At 39.1% G+C, this 25,309-nt stretch overlaps 1 protein-coding gene across 1 annotated transcript in view; it reads left to right on the forward strand.

The window, feature by feature from the left end:
- LOC130607307 (collagen alpha-1(XV) chain-like) overlaps positions 1–25,309 on the forward strand; it is a 119,055-nt gene that overhangs the window by 50,978 nt on the left and 42,768 nt on the right. The window contains 11 exon segments of the mRNA XM_057424306.1: positions 1,137–1,214; positions 3,234–3,296; positions 4,512–4,637; positions 7,369–7,431; positions 9,832–9,867; positions 10,205–10,357; positions 13,946–14,014; positions 18,916–18,951; positions 21,833–21,895; positions 22,808–22,843; positions 22,939–23,022. Coding sequence (XP_057280289.1) covers positions 1,137–1,214; positions 3,234–3,296; positions 4,512–4,637; positions 7,369–7,431; positions 9,832–9,867; positions 10,205–10,357; positions 13,946–14,014; positions 18,916–18,951; positions 21,833–21,895; positions 22,808–22,843; positions 22,939–23,022 — 807 coding nt within the window.

Raw genomic sequence — 25,309 nt, forward strand, 5'->3', positions numbered from 1 at the left:
GAATGTCTAAAATGCACATTGAGGAACTCATCAGTATGGTGAACTGTGGTTATTGAATGCCAAAGGCAAGAAATGTGAGACAGCTAGTGGGGGGAGAAGAAGGCACTGCATTTTCTCCTGGCATTCCCTCCAACAGATGTATTAGGTAAAAAGCGGGCTCAATCACTTTTAGTGGTATACAAGACTTCAAAAAATGAAATTAAATGAGTGCCAATCCTATGATCCTATGTGCCAACATGAATAATAAGCAGTCATAATGTTTTGCTCTGCCAGCTACTTATGAACCAGTTGCTCCCATTTCAGGGGATGCAGATGCACCTTTCTCCCAAAAGAGTTTAAAATACAAAGGCCAAATATTGCATAGTGAATTCTCCTGAAAAAGGCACATAGACGGTTGAGAATGAAAAGATACATAATAAAATACTTCCAAATTAGATTAAAACAGTTGAGACAGAACATCAGTCCTGACTTGAGTGAAAAATGCTGGAGTTGAGCAGAAAATTCAATAGAAGTTGTAAATATCTTAAGAAGAAGCCCTTCATACTAGCTTCAGCAAAAGGTTAGGGGTGATGTAAGAAAGCCAAAGTAGAAGAGATGGTAGTAATTATGAGGGAAAATGGCACAGTTCTGAACAGGATTTTTTGTTGTCTTGGCAGTCGATAAAGGTCAACACATGGAATAATCATGACATGGTGGTATTGGAGAAATTATTACAGATGGTGCCAGTGACATGAAGAAACTACTTATTGAGTACCGTGGTGTGAACACACTTTCTACTTACTTATTTATGGAGGGACGGGCCTAAAATGTACCTTAAAAGTGCAAGACCAACAGTAAAACATTGTGACAAGATATTTATACTGTCTAACACTGTTAATGCTGCTTGCACATTTGCAAAATCATTGCAGAAGCCAGAAAGGGCAAAGTCCTTTCTTCTTTTGCCAATACAAAGATCATGTTTCTTGGGAGCTTGTCTTAGAAATTAACAAAGTTCAACTCTGCTCATAGCATCAAAGCAGACACATTTGTTATTTCTTGTGACTAGAAATCCACACAGGCTGCAGCCAGTGCTGAAAAATCCTGCTCTTCATTTACATGATTAAAACCTTGTTGCTTTATCTTCATTCCCCTTTTAGGGTGATCCTGGCGAGGGATTGCCAGGACCCCCTGGCCCACCAGGACCTGCCGGACCATCTGCTTCTTCCAGAGGATTAGTGAGTATTTGGGATTCTCTGTCATTGAGCTCAGTTTACCACAGAGGAATCCAGAACTAAGTAGGACGTTTCCTTTGGGAAAGTAGCCTGACTGCTACAGAGATAATCATGTTTTCTAAAACACTCATGGAGAAGTGCAAATAAATGGCTGGTTAATGTGTAATGTTATTTACGTAAACACCCAATATTCATATTTTAGAAATCCAGTCGTTGTGTGTGCTCTCCTAGGCAAGATCAATAATATATGTGAGAACAAGAGACCAAAAATTCCTTAAAAAACATTATAAATCTGAATTATTCATTTCTTCCCTTTGCTGAACACAGAAATGGTTTGACAGTCACTTACATTTGCTGTCATTAACTACTACAACACATACCAGCATGGTGACAGTATTTACATATTGAATGTTCAGTACTTCAGCAGTGTTAAAGAATATGTTTCAGCTTCATCTCTTTTCTGTGCTAGGAACTTTCCCACTGTTTCCATGAGGATACATGTATATGCAGCTTAAAAAGAATTTTCAGTTCATGGTGCGGGACCTTATTTTACATGTAGACACAGCCCATCACTAACAGCAGTGAAGTCCTGTAGTGGACTTTTAAACAAAACTATCTGTCACACTGGGTATTGTGAGTATTTAACAAGATAGCTTATAACATACTTCATGAACAAACTGGATTATGTGCTTCCCTGATCTAGGGTCTGCTAAACTGTACCAATCTGGTTTTGCAGCATTGAAGTAGAGTAGCAGTGTTATGAAGGCCTGCACCATTTAGCATCCACTGATCCTGACTTGAAGACAGCTTCAGATCACTAGGACAAAGTCCTCCAATCCAACAGCTTTTCTTGCCCAAAGGCTACTTCTTTAAATGTAGCAGTGAACACCAGGTCCTGCACCACCTTTACTCTCCTGTTGTCTGTGATGATAGCAAGATTCAAGACTTCTTATTCTCGAGTGAAGGAAGTCTCAGTGCAGTCACGGAATGCATCCCTTACACAGGGGCTTTTGAAACATTAGCTTTGGTGCTATTATAACTGATTTGGGTACTAGTTCTCTGTGCATTTTGGACTGTAGTTTACAAAGCATACACAGCTATGGAATTCATCAAGAACTTGCAACGGGAATCTGTAATGAATTTACTTTTATATGAGATGACATTTCATTTTAAATGTGGTGGAACTCGCATGTAAAAAAGTCTTACTTCAACAGCCAAGTTTGTTGCACATCTTAGTTTATTCTTTTAGTTTTTGAAATCATGAGTTCTATGAAACTTTCATAGCAAGCTCTATAAAAATGGATAACTGGACTTCGTTTCACTTTGCTATATATACTATGCTGAGAAACTGCAGGATGGCAAATTTACCATGAATAATACTTTTTTCTTTGGAGGTTTTAAAAAAAAATTTTGACAGTATGTATGCTGCGTATAGTTTTCACTATAGGTTCCACAATATAGGAAGATTGTTGAAAGCTGAAAAAGCTTGAGTCTATGAAATTGTCTTATAGATGAGTACAACTAGATTGCAATACTAAACCCAAACTTTTTTCTAACAGAATATTTTAGAAAATGCTTTATTAATTTCCCTTTATAAACTGTCTCTTTAGGTTCAAGTTGTAGGAATCTTAGAATTTGGGTTTTGACCTAAGGGGCACAATCTAGGAAACAGTGGCCACTTGTTTAGGCAGGGAGCACCACACAGCTCGGTATCATCGCCAAACTTGCTGAAGATCACTCAATCCCACTGTCCATGTTGTCAACAAAGATATTAAACATGATCAATCCCAGTACTGATGTCTGAAGGAAACCACTTGTTACTGATCTTCACTTGGACATCGCGATGGTACGAAACACCAGAAACAGGGCTGAAATGTTTTTTTTTTGTATTAGAATTTCCACAGTTTATGACAGTCTGCTGCAGGGATATTGACTATAATTGTATTTGCTGTAATTGTCAAGTGATATTTTCATTTGCAGCTTTAGAAGCAGTATTTTAAAATGGAATTCTCCTAATTTCAGAATAGACTGGAACCTGAAGAATCGGGTTCAGGAGACATTGATGGAGAAACCGAGATTTTAAGAGTAAGTATATATTGATGTTTATTTCTCATTAGCATAATAAAGAGGTTTTCTTTCCTCATCCAGACTGTAGAAGGTCCATTTCACAATGCAAATTTTGTACATACTTAATTCACAGCATACAAAAATGCTTTGTAGGGTTTCATTTCAAGATCTGAAAAGGCCTAAGTGTATGTGAGTAAGTATGAGAAAGAGGACAACAAAGAAGTAAAAGCAAGAGGACTTTTTAAAATGAGAACATGCTTTTAATCTGATTCTGAGAAGACAGTAAAGAGGAGAGAGATGGGAATTACACTGTTCTTTGCTTCCTTTAATTTATAATAACTGTTCTAAAAATTAAGTATTAATTTTACACTACAACTTCCACTGTTGATCCATTTTAATGGCAATTAGAACGTCGTTGTATCCTTGCCCTTGTGAAGAATTTTAACACTGTCACATGAAGGCTGGGTAGTACAGAGGGATGCTTTGGCTTAGTGCATGTTAGAAAGATTTTCATGTACATGTTCCTGAGTGAGGTTCTCTGGGCTGTGTAACATGGGATGCCAGACTTCTGTCCCTGGGAAGGAGTTCCATGCCCCAAAATTTCAAACTGTCCACGTTTGCCTGCTAATACAATCAGTAACAAGGATGAACTTGCACATGAGAAGGAGTATTTGTAAACATACTATTTCTCCTCAAGTAACATATTTCATTCACTTTATTAAATTTAAATGCTCGTGTCTACACAGGATAGATGTTTGGAGCAAATGCCATTTTTACAGCACTTAGCACAGTGAGATCTTGACCATGAATACACATCCTCAGTGCTGCAGCAATAGCATTGCGAAACCCTTTGAAATAAACAGAAAAAACTAACCGTTTCCATGTGCTCAGGGTTAAGTTTAACATTAGGTCGATCACTGGTGTATCTCTAAGGTCTGTACTGAACTAAGGAGAGCCGAGACAGAATTTTTTGGTTTTTGTCTTCCTGCTTGCTGTGCATGCCATAAGGTGAGGTGGCATAGTTCAGAGAGCAAGGATGGAGGAGGTCAATGTGCCCTAGGTGAAGTGTGTATCTGTGAATATAAAATTGGTTCTTAATGAAGCAGAAAGTGGATGGTAACTCAAGCTGATAGTTTTATGGATCTGAATAGTCTGTGTGAACTTTTCCTCTTCCATATATATACAAATGAACCTGGCTAGGGTCATTTCTAACAATGATACTGATTTTTCAAGGGTCCTCCTGGGCCACCAGGGCCTCCCGGACGTCCTGGTCTTCCAGGAAAGCCCGCACCCGATTCAGGTGTAGGACCTCCTGGGTCACCAGGGGAAGACGGAGCTTCTGGTGAAGAAGGCCCTGAGGTGAGTAGCCATTTATGCACAAACATTAATGTTGCTTCTGTCCTACAAGGCTAAGTGCTAAGTCTTACAGCCCATATAATTCTTAAGAATATTGCAGAATATTTTTAACTTAAGAGCTTGGATTTTATGCATACTTTTTATAAAAAAATATATATAATAAATGTCTAGTTAACCAAAGCATATTAATCCACAGCAGGATGTACATTTGGCAGACATACTGGTCAATCTGGACCAGAATAAATAAAAAGTAAGGATGTTTTTACCAACACTGCATAAGCCGAAGGATTACTTTTCCTGCTGTGCTTTCCAGAAAATGAAGTTTGCTAAATCACTTACCTAATCTGCAGGGAATTTTTAGCATAAATTGAATTAAATAAATTTCCTCCTTCAGGAAATCTCCTCCTTGTTCCTCTTCAGATACATAGAAACTCTTACTCCCACTAAGTGCTGTGAATACTCCAGATTAAGAGAATGGCTAGTGCTAAAGACCATGGCACTGAAACAGTTTAGGCATATACTTCATTGTACCTTTTGTCTCACTTTAAACATGAACAGAAGTCCTATAATATAACTAGGAAAAAGGCATAGCTTTTCTACATAAATGCAAAACCCAGCTAGACTTTCCTTGCTTTCAATTAATTACCTTACTTTGTATTTTAATTGTCTGAAGGTAAGCTATTTTGTCACTGAATGAGTGGCTTAGACCTAGCAAAAAACCACATCCTCTGGGATTTAGGAGAGTGTCAAGCATTCTAAAAAATCCTGCAGAGACCTGTCATGAAAATGCCTATTTTGGAAACATTTCTCAGAACCACAGTATCTTCAGAACCACAGTATCCTTAGAGAATAATTATAGGTCTTCTGCCCTCTAATGTAAATTCAGTGTTGCTCCCCAGTGCTTATATATTCAAAATGGAGAAGCATTTTTTAGTAAAATGAAGACTCTTAGCATCTTAAGGCTTTACTATCAGAAGCAGTCTACTCCATGACCAGGCATGTTTTCCCATGTTTTTCTTTATGTTTAGATAAAAATTAAAAAAAAAAAATAAATACAAAGAGTCTAGGATCAGTAAAAGCAAAATTTAATGATTGAAAAAATTTTTGGATTGGAATCCTCATTCAGTAACACATTGAAATAGATGTTAATTAAATTCATTTGCAAATCCTAATTTCAAAAGAGTAGTCAATTACTTGAAGTTGTGTGCAGGCTGAAGTTCTTCCTAAGTCAAGGACTTTGTGACATAACATCTTTCCTGATGAGAAGTGTGTCTTGGAAATGTTTGAGTAAAGGCCTCCTTTTGCAATGGGAAATACTGCTTCTCTAACTGCTCCACATTGCATCTGATACTGACGCGATATTAATGTGATTAAACACATATTTCCTAGATGCTACATGAAACTGAAGTGCTTCATGGTATTGTATATGGATATTTTCTATGGTAATTTTTTAAAAGTAGTTCACAAATGAAAGAATACACCCTGAAGTGAGTAACAAATTTCCAAGTGTTGCTTGCTAGCTACATGACAGAGACTACTCAAAAGCTATAAAGGAAACAAGCAATTTTGGAGCAATGAAACTTAAAATTGCTAAGCAGTTAAGGGAAAATAGTCGGTAAAATTTAGAGCAATTATTGCTGTTAGCCCAACCTCTCTTCTAATTTTCCTGTGTCTATGCAATCATGGCAAAATACAACGTGATTGTGCTTGAAGCATACTGAAAATATTTCCTTTTCATATTGAAAAGGATTGATTAGCTATTTTATCACATACAGTGTATCCAAAGGGAAAAATGGCAGAGGGAGGAGTTAAGGAGTACAGGGAAAATGAGGCCTTTGTGACCATTCTAAAAACACTAGAGGAAAATAATGTTTTCCATCTCCTTCTGCAGCCATACTTATCCTTCCCTACAACAGATGAATAAATAAATGAATAAAAACTCTCAGAGGCCAGAATGCACACCTGTAAACTTAATGAAAGGCTCTCAGAGCCAAATTGAAAAAAGCACAGAGCATACGAATACGTGTGTAACTGCTCCCTTTCTTTCATGCATAGTTACTGAGGGCTGGACTTCAATACTTCACAGATTGACTGGTTGACCCTACAAAGCCATTATTTCCCAGCCACATACTGCTCACTCAAATGCATGCTAAGTCATGGATACAACACAGTTGGGTGGAGAACTAAAAATGTGTGTCTTAAGGCAAAATTAAAGTGAGGCACACAGAAAACCTGGTCCACTTTCTGACTTTGTCAATACCAACATTTTCTCAGCTAGTCCTTGCCTGACACTGAGGTTGTCAAAAGTGTGGATGGCAGGTGTGCCACCATCAACTCCCATCATATCTGTAGTAATATTGTCAAAACCTGCTTGGATAGCCCCATTATTTTTCATGCTAACTGTATAATTACATTATGCTTATTTATATTATTTTGTATTATTTTGTCATTAATTTATACTTTTATATACATATTGTTTGAAATATATTTAGATATGGCTTTGGTACAAAGCAAAACTCTGAAGACAAGAAATACAAATGATTGATAGAACTTAATGGTGTTATATGCTATCTTATGCTGCACATTAGTCTTTTATAATGCTGTATCATCAGTTGATCGAAAATACTTACATACATGCACTCTCGTGGTACCTGCTTTAGATTTACATCTCTACAGATGTATAGATTTTATACGTCTTTATACTTTATAGATTTACCCTGCTTTACATCTACAGGGTCCTCAAGGTCCTCCTGGTCTTGATGGAGTGGCTGGCCTGCCAGGACAGAAGGGAGAAAAGGTAAGTCTGTCTTGCTTCCACTTCAATGAAAAATCTTTGTCAGTTCTAGGCTGAAAAAATCATAAATAATTGTCCCTGCAATGCAGTGTTGGCTGGTTTCAATTGGTTTTAATTGAATAGAGCTGCTAATAGCTTATTAGAATGTATCTCAAAAGGCATATTCAGAAATCCAGAATTCCCTGTTGGGTACAGTCTCATTTTCTGCAGCATGCGGTATTCAAAATTCAATATGAGCTACTATGGGGAAGAAAGAAAACTCCAACTAGTCCAGACTGGCATAGACTGACAGCATATTACCTTGCAGCAGCCCATATTTGCCTTAACTGCTGACTACTCCACTGCTGCTGCCCCCAGGTAGGATATGCCATTTCCACATTTGTGGCAGTTTCGGCCTTCCTTCAACTCTTAATTAGACATTTCAGGATCCTAACCTGGCAGTTTTCTGTTCACTTGCTGCACTGTTTGGCTTTATGCATGATCAGATGAGTACTTTAGCCAGAAAAAGGGGAGGAGTGGGGAACATACAGATGAAAGCAAGGGATCATAGCATCCAGAAGACAGAATTTCATGTGTTGCCATAGAACCAGAAAGTACATATTGCAAAATTGCCACACTTTTTTAATGTTTGCCCAAATTATTGCATTCATTTTTTTGCACCCAACTTCAAGAAGAATGTGGACAAGACAGAGACATTGAAGCAAAAAGAGCTATGGAGATAGGCAGGGGCCTTGAGTACATGACTAATGAGGAGAGGCTGAAGAAACTCAAACCATTTAATCTGATGAAAAAGAGGTAAAAGCATGCCCAACAGATATAAAGACATAATTATAACCCTTTAATGAGGACTGTTGAGTCCGTATTTGAAATACTCAATCCATTTTTTTGCACCCCACTTCAAGAAGGTTGTAGAGAAGATAGAGACAAAGACTCCAGGAAAATTTCATTCTCTATTGAGCTCTAGCATCACTGTCCATTTACAAGATCTTGAAAATACATTCCCACGTGTACACTGAAAGTTGACACACTGTAAAAGAAAGTAATGGCCAGAATATTGATTTTTATATTGATTTTTTTTTTTTAATTACGAGATTTAAAAAAAAAAAATTCTTCTCTGGAGATTGAAGAATCTGAGTTGTGATTACAAAAAGTTGGTAAAACTGCAGCGCACATTGGAACCAGTAGCTGTCAAGAAGATGCAGTATATATGTTACAAAGCAGACATCGAAATCTTGTGTTCATTGTAATCAGTGGTATGTGTTTTATATAAAGAAATATTAGAAAGAAGTCTAGCTAAAATTAACTTATCCTGAATCACATATTATAGGAAAAGACTAACAAGGAAAGCAATTGGAAGAAAGATAAAATTTTCAGAAATCACAAAATCCTCAAAAAGCCAAGGACAAATCCACAAAAAAATCAAAACCTCCCTGAGCCTGTTTTTTGAATGTGTATATTTGATAAAATTTTAATTAGAATTGAGGCACCACATATTTGCACCTGCTCAATACAATCCCCAACACCTTGGGATAACAATATTTTTCTATTTCTACTAGAAACCTTGATTTAACCTATATTGCAATTTCTACTTTTAATCATTATTCCAGATTAATCCAGAGAAGATTATGGGGGGAAACTGCAGGTTGCATTGAAAATAAAGTCAGTTTATTCCTTGGAGTGGAATTTGGTGGGGGTTTTGCCATTACTTTTGGAAGAAAACATTGTTATCGTTTTAATCCTGGTCCTTACTCATTTTTTTCATACCTCACTTGAGCAATATTTCTATTGAATGAGTAAGGACAGGAGCTTGCCAGTATAATAATTAATCCTGTTAGATTTAGTGCAATTTGGAAAAGAAGTATTTGTGTGCTGTGAATTTCTATCTACTCCAAGAACTAGAAGTGGAAAAAAACAGTATCTAAGTAAAGTAAAAAAAGCAAATCAAATAACTTGATTGCTGAAGAGGAACCTTAAAATCATATTAGTCATCATATCCCTTATTTGGAATGATGCCCTAGATAAATTGTGTGGGATCAGTTTCTAATTCTGTGATATCCCATGAGAGTTTTGACATTTAAGTTCAGAAGCATGAGGATGTGACCCTCAGTGTTTAATTCTATGTGCTCCAGACACAGAATCTGCAGAAATAATTGAAATACAAGATTGGATTGCATCCTGACTGCATACCAGACCAGAGCTATTCATTTGTTGTTATAACTCCTGAATTACAGTTTTTTTCTTTTTAAATAAGAAGACAATGTTTTCTTATGTCTAATGTTTCATGTAAAGAACATTATGACATCAAATGAAACATCTGTGGACATTTTAATTAAGCAAAAATACTATAAGTGTGTTTTTGTTGTGCTCTTACTGTAAGTAATTAGGATTGGTTTTCTTTTACAGGGTGATAAAGGTGTTCCTGGTTCTGCTGGTCCAAAGGTAAAAAAAAAATAAAAACAGTGTCTTTATGTGGTAAGAGTATCACTGTAACAAAACGTGTTACTGAAAAGGTGTGAGAAGCGTAAAAGTTTATTATTGTGAACCCTAACGAAGTTGGCAAACTTGGCTTCTCAGTTGACCAATGTACGCCTCCTTGAAAGTGTCCAAGGCCAAGTTGGATGGCGCTTTGAGAAAGGTATCCCTGCCCATGGCAGGAAGGTTGGATCTACATGATCTTTAAGGTCCCTTCTAACCCAAAACATTCTGTGGTTCTATGATTCTACTTGCATTTACTTATTCGTGTTCTGTTTACCAATAGATTGACTTTTTATTTTAGGGTGATACTGGAGACACTGGATCAATAGGTCCTAAAGGAGAGGCTGGTGCTGTTGGGTCTCCTGGGAAACCTGGACCACCAGGACCTCCCGGCCCCCCTGGGCCCCCTGGACCTCCTGGACCCCCAGGACTCAGCTACAGTTTGGGATTTGAGGTATTTTGCTATCATGGGGTTTGTAGTAGCTATGGATCTACTTCCTTCAGAGGAAGGAGAGCTCAAAGCTGAACTGATGACAGATGACAGTAATTTGCTCAAGACTGAAATTTGCCTACAATTCCTTTTACATTTGACTATATAACTGACCGTGCTAGACTACAGAATTAAAGGACTTTTTGGGGCAATTTTCATGAAACTATTCAGTAGTAACAGCGTTCAAATACTATTTTTGATTCTTATATCATTGCTAATATAAAATACTCAAATACTGTACTACAAGGGAAATCTTCAGCACTTTATTTTTTTCATATAAATAATTTAAAGCAATGATTTAAATGTGCATAGAGACCTGTCAGTATTTGTTGAAATCAAATTGCAGGTCCCCCTTAAACTATGACATCCCTCACTGTCATTCTTGAGGCTGCAAGTTTAGTTTAGGCGTGTCACTTACATAGCATGTAAATTCAGAGACAGATGTTGGACGTTTCTGACCTCATGGTCTGTTCTACTCAGAGGAAAAGTGTTCTATTAAAAAAAAAACAAAACCAACAAACCAAACCCAAAAATGACAAATCTGCTTCTGAAAATAATACTTTCATCACTTTAAAATATGACATCTGGCCAGCTTAAACTGAGCTTAACAAGTCTTTTGAGAACTTAGATGATGCTTTTGGAGCAAAAAGTTGCTTTGCAGAAAAGAAAGGCAAAGGGAGCATGCTCAAGTTCAAGAACAAGAGCTGCTGCATTAACATATTTATGAAGAGAGGTTGGAAAATTGCCTACATCAGCATTGACATATGAGTCATCTTTGTTTAATATTTCCATGCATTTTTCATCTGTAATTTAGCTGCTTAACTCAGGAAAGTCTTTCCAGGGTTTTCATGGTTTTACATCATGGGATATAGTACAAGTTTGCATAGAAACTGAGGGCAGTTTCAGCAGAGAAGTAAACAACATCTAACCAAAATTGTGGCCATCTGTAAAACTGCTGTGTAAAGTTCTGTTTAAAATATACCAGTTTACTCACACAAGTTTCTCCTGGATTTACCTCTTTTGTATTTCTTTTTTCCTTACTCTAGAGACACTTTGAGTACTCCAAGAACAGAGGTGACCACTAATTCTTGTTTAGAGACATATTCTGATTTCTGATGTCTAGCTAAATAATATTGTACTATATACATTACTGGTTAATAATCTCACTGATATCAGTGAGAGCAGTTCACAAGGTCTTAATCACCAGCACTGTAATTGTTAGCAAGGAACAGCATAAAATCTAAGCATACAAACACTCTATTGCCTTAACTTAGGCACACTGTAAAGGCTAGTATAGACTCTTCTCCTGAATAAATATGTACTTGTCTCAGAATGGGATAAGGACAATGGTAAGCCACAACTTCATCCTAGTCCTGGTCTGAGTTTTAGCCCAGGATGATGGCTTGTCTGACTTACAGTCATCTTCTGTGACCCTTGACGATCCAGTGTTAAGAGATTCTCCAGTCTTCCCCATTCACACTATTTGAATAGAAGCCAACTTTGCCTCATTGTGCCACCAGAGTTCCCCTGTACTATGTATTTAGGACCAAACTCTGTTACTTCTGATACCTATGTCTCTAGAGGAAGAAAGTTAGCAGATAAGCAGAAGAGAGTGGAAACAGGAAGTCCCCAGTTTTATGGACACAAACACAGAAGGATTCCAGCTTTAACCGCAGAAACAATACCTTGACTGGCTTCATCTTGGACTTCATCTAGTCCTAACAGAGTTAGCATGATTGTCATTTCCCTGAGAGGAATATTGCTGTTAACAGGCTTGCTAGTTCTAGCTGATCTTTTGGATGCCCACCCCTGCCATCTGTTAAGGCAGCACCGTGGTCTGCCAGTTCTTTAGGGCAACACTACCTTTTGGTTGGCAGTCTGTTTATTGCTGCAAGGCTGTTTCTGCAAAACATTCCTGTTAGCACTTGCTAGCATCTGTGATCAGCTATGTGCAAAAACCAAATGGCATGGGGTTTGCTGGCACTTACACTTGCCAAAAAAACAGTTTGAGCTGCAGAAGGTACCTGGTAAACCCATTAAAAACATGCTGATGTCAAAAGCGATGGTGTGTAATATAAAGCAAGCATCAAGCACTCATTTAAAAAGGAAAAAAAATATTGGCACAGTGGAGGCAAGGGAAAGAAGGACCCAGAAGCATAGCTTGTGGTTTAATATAAGTAGCGAGCATTTGGTTAAACAGGGAAAAAATATCAGCAGATTGTGTGCTGATATTTGATACATCGATAGCTGATGGTGAAGCAAAATAAAAGTATGAATAATGTTCAGTCTCAGGTGAAATTGCATGAAAGGCCTTGACCTGATGACTCAATGTCTCTCACCATGGTCCTCGAAAGGAAGGGCCTGATTCCAGCTGTGCACTCTTCCTGCTTCCTTAGTTTTTTCAATTCTCATGGGGTTGGTGGGAAAGGGCAAAAGAATAAGATCTCTCTTTTTCACTGGAGTCGGATCAGTTGATGTTTTCCATAACTTTGGCATTAGGTTGTCATTCCATAGCAGCATAATCTGATCTAATTGGTCTTCCACCTTTTCCTTTACACCATCTCCGGAGTGCATGAGATCTGTGATAATGTGAGCCATTTCAAGACACTAGCAAAAAGCTAAGTAGGCAAGGAGTAAAGGATCTCTAAATATGATAAGCTGATACAAGGGCTCATTGTCACTAAGAGGAGGAGATTCTGCTTTGCTCCTACTACCAGCTAAAGCCGTTCTTGGCACAGGCCTGCCATTCATATTCACAAACATCCAGTGTTCCATCAATCAGTACTTCCACACGCCAATTTAATTTACTAACATTTTAGAGAACCATCCCACCCTCAAAAAGTAATGTATTTTTTGCCATTTAAGTGATTAAAAGTGGCTCACAGGAAAGTGAGAGGATTAAACACATGGCACTGATGTTGAAAATTAAGGCTGTATGGCTGTGAGCAGCAAAGTGGAGCAAAGAAAGATTAAGATTTTCCCTTTTCAGAAAAAGGAAACAGTTAAGCCAATGCAGCTGCATTTAAAACTGCAGCTAAAAGCAAGTGAACAGTTTCCTGGTGGCATGGTTCATACAACTGGTTTGAAGTACAGTCTGACAAGTTCTAGATTAAGAATAACACAAGGTATAGGAATATGTGGTGGTGGTGGTGGTGCTGGGAGTAAAACAGATTATTATGGCAGCCTGCAATTTTATTTCTTTGGTTGCTTTGGAACTGGCAGTTCCTGGTTCTTGCATGGGTTGGTAAATTGGCAAGACTGTAGAGACTGGATTTTCTGAAGCAGGATCAGCATGTCCTTATTGCATTTGAGTGGAGCCTATCTCCAGAATATCATACATTGGTCAAAAAAGGATTCATGAGAGAAGACAACTATATTTTTGTTCAGTATCTTTTCAGCTTTCTACAGGACTCCAGAAAACAGAGCAGCTGGGACAAAACAAACAAACAAACAAACAACCCACAAAAAAAAAAAACAAACAACAAAGCAACAAAACCAACAAACAAAGCAACCAAAAGGTAAATTCTCTATCATTTTTTTCTTTTTCATTAGGACATGGAAGGATCAGGTAGCCTTGACCTATTAAGTGAATCCAGAATTCCAGGATCAAGAGGGCCAAAAGTAAGTGGATGCTTTGGAAGAGGGGAACACTTTTTGGTTTTCAAGTTGGTTTTTGTGTCCTGCTCTCTGCTTTTTGGAAACACAGAGCCACAGTCAACTGTAGATTTGGAATCACTGTACTGGATGAAATTGCTCTAGAATAGCATTACAATAACTGTGTCCTCCAAAGAATCTGAATGGTATTTCTCTGATACCTAATTAGCTGATGATTTTTAAATTCTGCTCTGCTGTGTTTCTGGGAGACCAAAGGATGAAATGTTTTTTTTATTATTATTATCTAGCTCTCTATTTCTTGTTTTACCCTAATAGATGCCCTTCTTGTTTTTGAAGATGAATTACATACACTACTGAAATTGAAATGTCATAGTTTAGCAATCAAATGGACATAATCTGAAATGCCACTTTTAAACTAAAGAAATGTTCCCAGTAGTGTGGAAGCAATGTCCTAGAATAAGGGGTGTTTTTTACTCCATCACTGTGTCTTTAGGAGATTTTTGCTAGTGTGGGCTGCTTTAAAACACCAAGTAGGGAATATGTGAATACAATGTGTGAGTTCTTACGAGAACATTTAGATTTATCCTCATTCTCAGCAATAACATCAAAACTGTAGCCTGTGATGCCTTCCCTAAAGCAGGCAATTATCCAGCATTCCTTCTCCCAGAGCTGTCTGCATTGTTCTAGTTTGGTCTTCAGAAGTTCTACCTCTGTGCTCACTCCAAAAGAAAAATTCAGACTTTCAAAGCATAGCTTTGACAGAATGAGTCTTGTTACCTAAACCTGGAGAAAGTGATGATGATGACCTTGCATTATGGTAGATGCCAGACTGAATACTAAGCAACACTGCACTGTCACTGCAAATAAGGCAACCCCTATACTGGAATACATCAGAAAGAGCAGATACAGAGTTATTATTATAGCCCTTTACTCAGGGCTAGTGAGGCTGCATTGCAATACTAAATCCAGGGGTTTTGTACTGCACTTCAAGGTGGACGTGGAGAAGACAGAGACACTGTGTCAAAAAGGAGACAAGGCATGATCCAATAGCTGCTTACAAGTCTTTGATGTTTCATCATATTGCAAGCATGATGAAACCAAACTGCTTCTCATAGTGTCAGATGGTGCAGCAAGAGATAGTGATCACAATTTGCAGCTTGAGAAATTCAGGCCAAACAGTAGAAGAAACCTGTTCACAAGGAGGTTGATGCAGAACCAGGGCACTGTGCCTGGGGAGGTTGTAGGAGCTCTGTTCTTGGAAGTTTTCAAGGCTTTGCTGGACAGAGACATGACTGATCTGATCTAGAGCTGCTGATGGTTCTACTTCAAGGCAGTGATTGGATTAGATTTGCCTCCAGAGACCCTGTACAGCCCTGTCTCTATGATTCCATGAATCATAGAAATCCCAAGAAATTAACTGAATGCAGGAGAGAGGAGTGAGTTTGAGAACGTTTTTGCCATGATTGTTTTAAGTATGAGTAATTCTGAGTCACTAAAGTTATAGCTGACTCAATATCTTTGAGACCTTTGCCTGCTCATATCTTTCCCTAGGTATTAAAGAAGTGGCACAAGAAATACTTCTGTTACAGAAGTTACAAAATATAGTTCTTTAGCTGAAACAAGCAAGTGTCCAAAACGAGATGTCCAAAACCAGTGCCAAAATTGCACAGTCTGACCTGCCTAAATGCCAGCCTTACTCTCTGTTTTGGTTTTGTAAGAGGCATTGTTTCCAAGTCACTCAGATATAAATACTGAAAAAATGTCTCATTGCAGCTGAACAAAATCCTGGAATTTTGTTTTCCTGTTGCTGCTGAGTCACAAAGTTTCAGTCAGTAAAAAGGGCACATAAGAGCTTTTCTGTAGTTATTAAAATGATTATGCTGTGCATTTTTACTGGTTCTGCATGAAAGTATTATAAGCTGCTTACATCCTATAACAACTCCAGAGGTTGCTGATTGTGTTTGAGTGAATAGAGTGTATCTGCTTCTAAGAAGGCTGTAACTTAAAGCAGCTGCTTGGAAATAAATTACACTTATTTGCATTGCTTTGTATCTGTAGATTTTTTCTATTAATCTTTCATGAGAAAGTAGTGGTCATGTATTGAAGTACCAAACTTATTTTGTCTTCAGGGTTTGCTATCATTTCCAGGGTTTCTGTTATCATTCTTACACAGATCGATGTAAAGTTTTGTTGGTGTTTGGTTTATTAGTGTCTTGTCATCATATTCCAGATGAAGAGAACTCAACCACTCTGTTGAATTATTTTTTTCATTCAACTTTCTAAAATGATCAGTAATGAGCTGTTGTTCACTTTACCATCAGAGTCATAATTGTATGCTACAACTGATGTCACCATATAGAGACAAGAGAGGAATTTGCTTCCGCAAATGTTTGTTTCAAGCTGCTTTTAAACCTAGCAAGACAATGCTGTGTTGTCTCGAAACTCGTCACATATCTTAATTTTAGCCAAGGAGGCAAATTAAAAAATTTGTACACCATTGAAAGCAATGCCTTACAACAAATGCACTTGAACAGTTTTATTTCTCGTATTTTCTAAAAATACGCATAGTATGCAGTGACGAGATTAAAGTTGTCTTTGAAAGAAAAAAGATCTTTAGATCTTTGCATGATAATATCGAGCATGGCAATATTTATTAGAACAACAGATCTAAAACAGTGCTCACATTCTATTACTCTCCATTGATGCTACTGGTCTCCAACATTGCTTTTTGGTTTTTGGTTGTGTTTGTGAATTAGGTTTTTTTTCTGAGAAAATTTATTATGAAATGCTACACGGATTTACCAGTAAATTCAATGTAATTTTATAGGGTTTTGTAGGAAGACATGGACAGCGTGGGCCATTAGGACCAAAGGTACCCTGTACAACAAGGAACACCTGAAAGCTAACCTATTTTGCTTTGGCATATATATTTTTTTTATTTCTATATTCCCAGAATTTGCCTTAACAAAACAGCTTTTGTTTAACATTCATATACTGACTAAGTGTAGGACAAATGTTATTCCCATTCACACTGCTTATCCATCCAGAATGTGTATTAATAGAGCTATTTTACATCCACACCAGAATAGTGAGTAAATATCAGCTGAGCCATTACATTCCAAGGCACTTGGTGCTTTTTTGTTAAATTTTCCAAGGACACTTGGCAGTTTCTCTTTGTTGCTTATTTATACATCATTTTGGTTTCTAAGAGGTTACATGTATGCTGTTGGAACAGAAACCTGCAGAAAAAGACCTTCTGGCATAATCCCAGAAAGTGACAGGAATATGTTCTGGAAGATGCTGAGGGAAAGAAGAGACATGCCATGACTGCTATGCCTTGTTTTTTATTTGAGCTCAGAAGTGACTGAATTTTTCCACTTTGATGCTGCTGTTGGTTAAGTAACCCATGAGAAAAAAATGCAGAGACTAAAAAAAAAAACAAAAAACCAACAACAAAACAGAAAAAAGAGGGCAAATTCACATCTGGCCAGTCCCGTGTCTAGAGCCTCTATACACCTCAGATTATGGGGCTGAAAAAGTCTCTCTATTGGGTACTACTTCTGCTAATGCTGGAGAACAACATTATTTATGAGTGAAAAATTCAAGTATTTGCACAGCATTTGTTAGTGAATGATACTGCAAAAGTGTGGCTGGAATAGACATGCTCTCCACATGGTGCTGCTCTATGGACATAAGTAGGTGCCAAGTGTCCATGCTGAAAATACATATTTTGTTACAAATTTATTCTCTGCAATTAACTAGAAATTTTGTTTCAAAAATATAGTGCAAATACTGTTTCACAAATACTTCAGAAATGGAGGTAAGCATGATTCCTAGGATTTAGGAACTGTGCTGGAACTGAAAAGGTAGTCATCAGCCTTGGCTAAGAGACTTCACCACCACTTACACTAAGATTTTAGTTGTTTAGTCTTGAGTCATTCATCCCCAAGGTCATGGAGACACAGAAAGGGACACGCTATTGCCTGACATCTTACAAAATCAGGTACACTACAGAAAAATTAATAGGAAGTGTTTACAATACACTACCATTGTCATGGGGATGAATTTTACACCCACTCTTCATGGTTATAAATTACTTCACTAGGCAACAGTGGCAAAACGCAACAACTGTGATCAAATTTTTCTCTCTTTCTTAGCAAGTAGAGTACAGATCCAAATTCTGTTTTCACTATTATTATTATGAAAAACTGGTTTCATTAAAAAACAGTCTACAATCTTCATGAGGTCATGAATATAAGCACTCCTGTCTTTTAGACGGAAATCATTAAGATAACATTCCAGGCAATGTCCATAGCTCCTTGCTGATTCATTCATTTTTATATTCTCTACCTCATATGAAAGAAACTAAATTTTGTGTTCTCTGTCTGTGATGAAATCAAGGAATCATGTCTACTCAGAGCTAGAATACAGCAGGATCAGGCCTGAACGTGGAAGACTGCACCACTCACTACATTGCTCATGCTATAACACAGTGGCTGGGTAGATGGGGAGAGCAGTAGTGTGGAGGCTGAGTTAGTTGTGTTGAAGGAAGATGGTGGGTCATTTGTGGAGGCACAAAATAATTGTCATTGGTGGGTGCCACAATGTTACCATCTGCTGATTTCAGACACCAAAGTGAAGATTCAGGCATGTGGCTTGATTGATGCTCAGCAAAAATCACATGTGACAACCAGAAACTAAGATATGGGTGGCAAGTGGGCAATTAAACCTCCCAGAACCAATTCACAAATGTATGCTGAGCATCACTTTTTATCAAAAATATGTCCTACTTTTGCTAATCATTTTACTCAATTCACTCTGTTTGCAAGGAAAGTAATATACATGTTTAAAATCCTTGTGATTACTGTTCATTTTGATATTTGAGCCTTACTGTGTCTCTCTTTCAGGGAGAAAGAGGCAACACTGGTCCACCAGGTTCAAAGGTGGGAAATTTCTTAACTTGATTTAAAGTCTCAGTAATTTCTTCTCAGTTGCCTTTCTTCTCTTAATCTAGTCATGGTATGTTCTGCTGCTTCACTATCCTCTTTGGAAAGACAATTTCCCTAATGTGCATGGAATGTACTTCTCAAGCTGTAGTTTGTATTAGTTGTCTAACTCACCCCATACACCAGTGTGCAACCCAGACCTGCTGCTCTGGACTAGTGCAGCTTCTAGACATGAGACCCTGATTGGCAGAGAAACCTGACAGTTTATACTGCTTTGCACAGTATTAGTACTGAAATGGATGGAGTTGGAGTCCCTTCGTCCCTCTCTTTCTTCTCTGTCATTATGTCTACTCTGGTTTGAACGCTTCTTGAAGTTCCCCAAAGCTTCTGTTTTTATCTGTGCTGCTGTTTGACAGGCTCTGGGTGACTTGTGTGGCTTTTGCAGGCATAAGTCAGCAGAGGGCGATGTGTGACACACAGAAAATTAAACACGAAAAAAAAGTGAAATTAAATTATAAAATAAAATGGAAAGGAAAGAGGAGAGGAGAGGAGAGGAGAGGAGAGGAGAGGAGAGGAGAGGAGAGGAGAGGAGAGGAGAGGAGAGGAGAGGAGAGGAGAGGAGAGGAGAGGAGAGGAGAGGAGAGGAGAGGAGAGGAGAGGAGAGGAGAGCTTGTTCAATCTGGGGAAGAGAAGGCTGCAGGGAAGCTTTAGGACAGCTTCCAGTATCTAAAGAGGTCTGATAAGAAATCTGGAGAGGGACTTTTGACAAGGACAGGAGGGACAGGACAAGGGGGAATGGCTTTAAACTGACAGAGGGGAGACTGAGATGAGATCTGAGGAAGAAGTTCTTCCCTGTGAGGGCGGTGAGGCCCTGGCACAGGTTGCTCAGAGAAGCTGTGGCTGCCCCATCCCTGGCAGTGTTCAAGGCCAGGCTGGATGGGGCTTTGAGCAACCTGGTCTAGTGGAAGGTGGCCCTGCTCATGGCAGGGTGCTTGGAGCTATCTGATCTTTAAGGGCCCTTTCAATCCAAACCATTCTATGGTTTCATGATTTGGGACAGTACTGAAATTAAGAGTTGCTCTAGGAAACAAGATAAAAGCAATTATGAATCTACCCTTTTGCTTGCTGAATGTCTACTTCAATTTCATCATAGTCTTCTAGCAACATCTGCTTGTTTATTAAAAAAAAAAAAACAAACAAAAAACCACAACAATAAAATAATGTAGCAGGACTCTGTTTCCATAAATTCCATCTGGTGTACATATTTTGATTATTGCCATTTCACAGAGGTATTTGTCAGCATGATCATTAAAAGCTGATGTATAGGACGGTGGTTTCATTCTTTTTATTTTATTTGAGACTACAGATTATATTCTTAATTATTATGCAAACGAGTGTTTTCTTCTAGTTCTAGTTATTACTGTTGATGTGACATAAATTTCACATGTATATGTTGTAAGCGACTACAGTGCTATTAAAAACAATCCATCTCTTCAATCTTCAGATAAAAAATGTATCTTAGTTCTCTTACATTTGAGCAAATAGCTACATTCTTACAATATGGAGGGAGTTAGAAATAAGGATGTCTCTGCTACATTGTTTATAGTAAAACATCCTGCCTATCCTGAGTCTTTGCTTCCAAATTAAATTTCATTAGGAAAATCAACTGGTGAAGTTATTCAGCATTTATAATAGTAGGAAGCTGATCTACAGGCACCAACATGCCTGAAATGACAGTATTCTTTTGCAGAAATGCTGGTGGTTCGAGGTTATTTCCTTTGCTCAATTACATTTGCTGCACATAGATCTATATAATTTCCTACGAGCACTGGAGAGAATTAAGTCCCAAGTACCATTTTTACTAGTCACGTAGGTGCCCAAATACTTGTACTTGTGTAAGTGCCTAAATCTATTAGCATTCAGAGATGCCTTTTTTCCTGCACATGTCTATAAAATGAAAACTGAAGTACTTCAGAAATTATGTTATATTGGTGAACTGTTTATTCCTGAACCACATGCTTTGCTGATCACAGACAAAAATAGAAATAACAGTGAGAATATCCTTTTAGACATATTAAATCTTTTATGCTAATGCTTCTGTAGAATGGCATGAGAGAGGATTTTGCATCCTATGAAGTGTTAATTTGAATTTCTTCTATCACACCAGAAATGCAGCAGAGAATACCATTTGACTTTGGATTCTTTGCAACTTTGTTGTTCTTTAAGACACTTCTGTAAAGTATTAGATAATTCTCAAAGGTTTTATTGGGTCACATCCTTCCATACATCCCTGTATCCTGCCTCCAACAGTGTCAAAAGCATAATCAATTTGAGCAGTTGCTTAGATGTAATTTGACCTTATAAAAGGGCAAGTACTATATCATAGTTCTCCTGACTTCAACAATTTGTGGTTCAGGGACTTTCTCAGCAAGAAATGATTTCTGAACCATAACTGGATCTCTAACTCTTAAAGTAGAGCAGGGGCAATCAAACATTTTTGCTTCACATAGCAACTCCCATCTACATTCAATGACTCTGTCTCCTCTTCGTCCAGCCTGAGAGTACATAACTGAAGGGTAGAAATAACCCATTAAATGTATCTTGGGGGAAAGCAACAGAATTCACTCTTTTGCTAAGCAGAGGCGGGAACATTGGAGAATGATTAAAGAGGCATTAAAAACATGCTATGAAGAGGGGGAAACAGCAGGAGTGAGCCAGCAGGTGACTAATGAGATGGTGCTGACTCTATAGAGGCCCCTGCAAACCCACCTCCTAGTTCATTCAGAAACATACTGTGTCCCTCCCAAAAGTGGCAGCCTTCTGCTTGAATTAAACTGAATATAATTTGGAGAGAATAATAGTAAATTTCTTGTTGCAGGGAATGCCAGGTACAGACGGAAAACCAGGCTTTCCTGGCACTGCTGGACATCCTGGAGATGTGGTGAGTAGGGCTATCATAATCTGTGATTACATAACACGCAGTGGCACTGAAATCTATGTCTTAAGGATCAGCGGGAGCCCTAACATCGCTTGCCAGCAGGATGTGGAGAGAAGGGCCTGGGTTTGTCCTACTTAACCTGGAGCAGTTACCTCAGACACCAAATACAAGAACAGAGTGTTCCTTGTCTTGTCTCCTTCACCAGTCAGAAGTGATACAGGCTTCTCCAGAGGCTAGTTCTGATTCTTCAATGCTCCTTTTGCCTTTAATTATGCAGATATCAGCTCTGCTTTTAATTAAAGGGAAGCCAACAGGCTCATAAGTGGTTTTAATTTATTTCTCATGCTTAAGATCTGTGAGGATTACAGAGCTCTTTGGCTGTGAAGTCCCAAGGCTCATCCCCTGACGCATTCCTCTCACTGGTGCCAGATAAAAACTGTGTGTGTCCCCAGCACAGAGTTGTCCTGTGCAGTGAGGGGCTGATTAAGCTTAGAAATAACCTGCCTGAAAATGACTGTTCAGCTCACCTGTGTTCCCTTTCCCGGTTCATTGAGCAATACCAGACAGAACTGTGGTGATCAATGTTGAAAAAGGAGGAGCAGCCAGGCATGGCAGTGCAGTGCAGGGAAGGAAAAGCTTGTTGAATTAATCCCCAACTAATGAAATGTTGTGTGCCCATTTGCTTCTGGCCATCTGTGAACTCTTGTCAAATGTGCTGGGAAATACTTTTTAACATCAGATCCTCAGAGGATGTGAGTTGAAACCAGCTGGCCCCATCTGTGGTTTGAGTGAGGCCCTGGGGACTGAGCCTTCTATACCTGCATTTTACTGATGTGCTTTTTTGAAGCTGAAGAAAGCACATATTTACAATTTTTCCTTTTAAATCACTTAGCTCATTTTTCTAATCCAATGCAGGGTCCAAAAGGAGAGAAGGGTGACCCAGGACCTCAGGTGAGATTGTGTGGATTTCATTCCTTCTGAGAAACATATGTTAAAAGTAATACTTAGTGAATGTTTTTTTCCCATTTTTAATGTTTTTGAAATAGGGTGTACCAGGACAGGATGGGAACAGTATCGTGGGCCCGCCTGGACCACCAGGACCACCAGGACCAATCATAGCTATACCTGAGGTGTGTTCGTCAAGAATTAAAGTCTCTGTAGCTCATCTTACAGGGAAGAGGGCACAAATGGCTAACAAACTGGAAAATTTGTTCAGGTCATGAGTCTACTCCTTATAACAAGAATATCTCAATATATCTCTATGCCAAGTGGATTTGTTCTGAAAAGACAGGAAGGCACACTGGTGAAGAGCTTGCATGAAGAGCTTGCATAGAAGAATTACAAGGTCACAGTGAGAGCTTCTCTCCAGGTGATTCTGCAGGAGTTGTGAACATCAAACGAAAAATAAAGAGAAATACAAACTGCGAAAGTTTGACAAAGCAAGGTACCTGAGACATAGCAGTATTTAGGAGAGAGACACGTTGTGTTTTCTGACAGGTGTCCACTATACAAACCAGAGCATTGACTCTGGTGTGGAAGCAACAGCCAAAAGTACCTAAGCATAAAATGCTAGAAGCTCATAAAAACTGTCCAGTATCCTTTAGCTGTATGTATATTTTCAGTCAGTTTTGTTCTGTGTACATCATTTACAAAACCAATACGAGTTAGCAATAGTATTAGCTAGTCTAGTAGGCTAGAGATTAAAAGGAATCCCATTTCAAACTCACAACAAAAATCTTTGTAACTGGCATATGACATGAAAATCTGGAGAAACTAAGTTGCTGCAAGAAATTCCTCACCTCTGAGAGCTGAAGGTGCCTAAAACAACCAGATGCACCCGCAGGAATGCATATAACCATAAAATCATAGAATAGTTAGGGTTGGAAAGGACCTTAAGAACATCAAGTTCCAACCCCCCTGCCATGGGCAGGGACACCTCACACTAAACCATATCACCCAAGGCCTCATCCAACCTGGTCTTGAACACTGCCAGGGATGAAGCATTCACAACCTCCCTGGGCAACCTATTCCAGTGCCTCACCACCCTTACAGTAAAAAAATTTCCTCCTTACATCCAATCTAAACTTCCCCTGTTTAAGTTTTAACCCGTTACCCCTTGTTCTATCACTACAGTTTCTAATGAAGAGTCCCTCCCCCGCATCCCTATAGGCCCCCTTCAGATACTGGAAGGCTGCTATGAGGTCTCCATGCAGCCTTCTCTTCTCCAGGCTGAACAGCCCCAACTTCCTCAGCCTGTCTTCATACAGGAGGTGCTCCAGTGCCCTGATCATCCTCGTGGCCCTTCTCTGGACTTGTTCCAACAGTCCCATGTCCTTTTTATGTTGAGGACACCAGAACTGCACACAGTACTCCAGGTGAGGTCTCACAACAGCAGAGTAAAGGGGCAGGATCACCTCCTTCGACCTGCTGGTCACGCTCCTTTTGATGCAGCCCAGGATACGGTTGGCTTTCTGGGCTGCAAGCGCACACTCAAGCCGGCTCATGTTCGTTTTCTCATGAAGGACCTACCAGACCTGGAAGAGGTCCAGGAGACCTGTGTGGCTAAATAGGGAATTGCTGGGTGTGCTCAAGTGGAAGAGGAGAGTTTACAGGCCATGGAAGGAGGGGCTGGCCACTTGGGAGGAATATAAGGCTGCTGCTAGAGGATGTAGGAAGGCAGCTAGGATGACTAAGGCCTCCTTAGAATTAAACCTGGCGAGAAGGGTCAAGGACAGCAAAAAGAGCTTTTTCAAATACATGGCAGATAAAACTAACACCAGAGGCAATGTAGGCCCACTGATGAATGGGATGGGTGCCCTGGTGACAGAAGATACAGAGATGGCAGAGTTACTGAATGCCTTCTTTGTCTCTGTCTACTCTGCTGCAGGCAGTCCTGAAGAGCCCTGTACCCCTGAGACCTTAGATGAAGTCAGGTCGACGGAGCGGTTTGCCTTAGTCAATGAGGAATGGGTTAGAGACCATTTGAGCAATCTGGACATCCATAAATCCATGGGTCCAGATGAGATGCACCCGTGGGTGCTGAGGGAACTGGCAGAAGTCATTGCTAGACCACTCTCCATCATCTTTACCAAGTCTTGGGAAACGGGAGAGGTGCCTGAGGATGGGAGGAAAGCGAATGTCACTCCAGTCTTCAAAAAGGGCAAGAAGGAGGACCCGGGTAACTATAGACCGGTCAGCCTCACCTCCATCCCTGGGAAAGTGATGGAACACCTTATCCTTGGTGCCATCTTAAGGCATATCAAGGATAAGAGGGTTATGAGGGGCAGTCAACATGGCTTCACCAGGGGGAAATCATGTTTGACCAATCTCTTAGCCTTTTATGAGGAAATAACACGGTGAATGGATGATGGCAGAGCGGTGGATGTGGTCTACCTTGACTTCAGCAAAGCATTTGAC

Source organism: Pezoporus wallicus, unplaced genomic scaffold, assembly GCF_028554395.1.
Source record: "Pezoporus wallicus isolate ANWC-B61680 ecotype Strahan unplaced genomic scaffold, APGP_CSIRO_Pwel_v1 contig_5485, whole genome shotgun sequence".
NCBI classification, from domain to species: Eukaryota; Metazoa; Chordata; class Aves; order Psittaciformes; family Psittacidae; genus Pezoporus; species Pezoporus wallicus.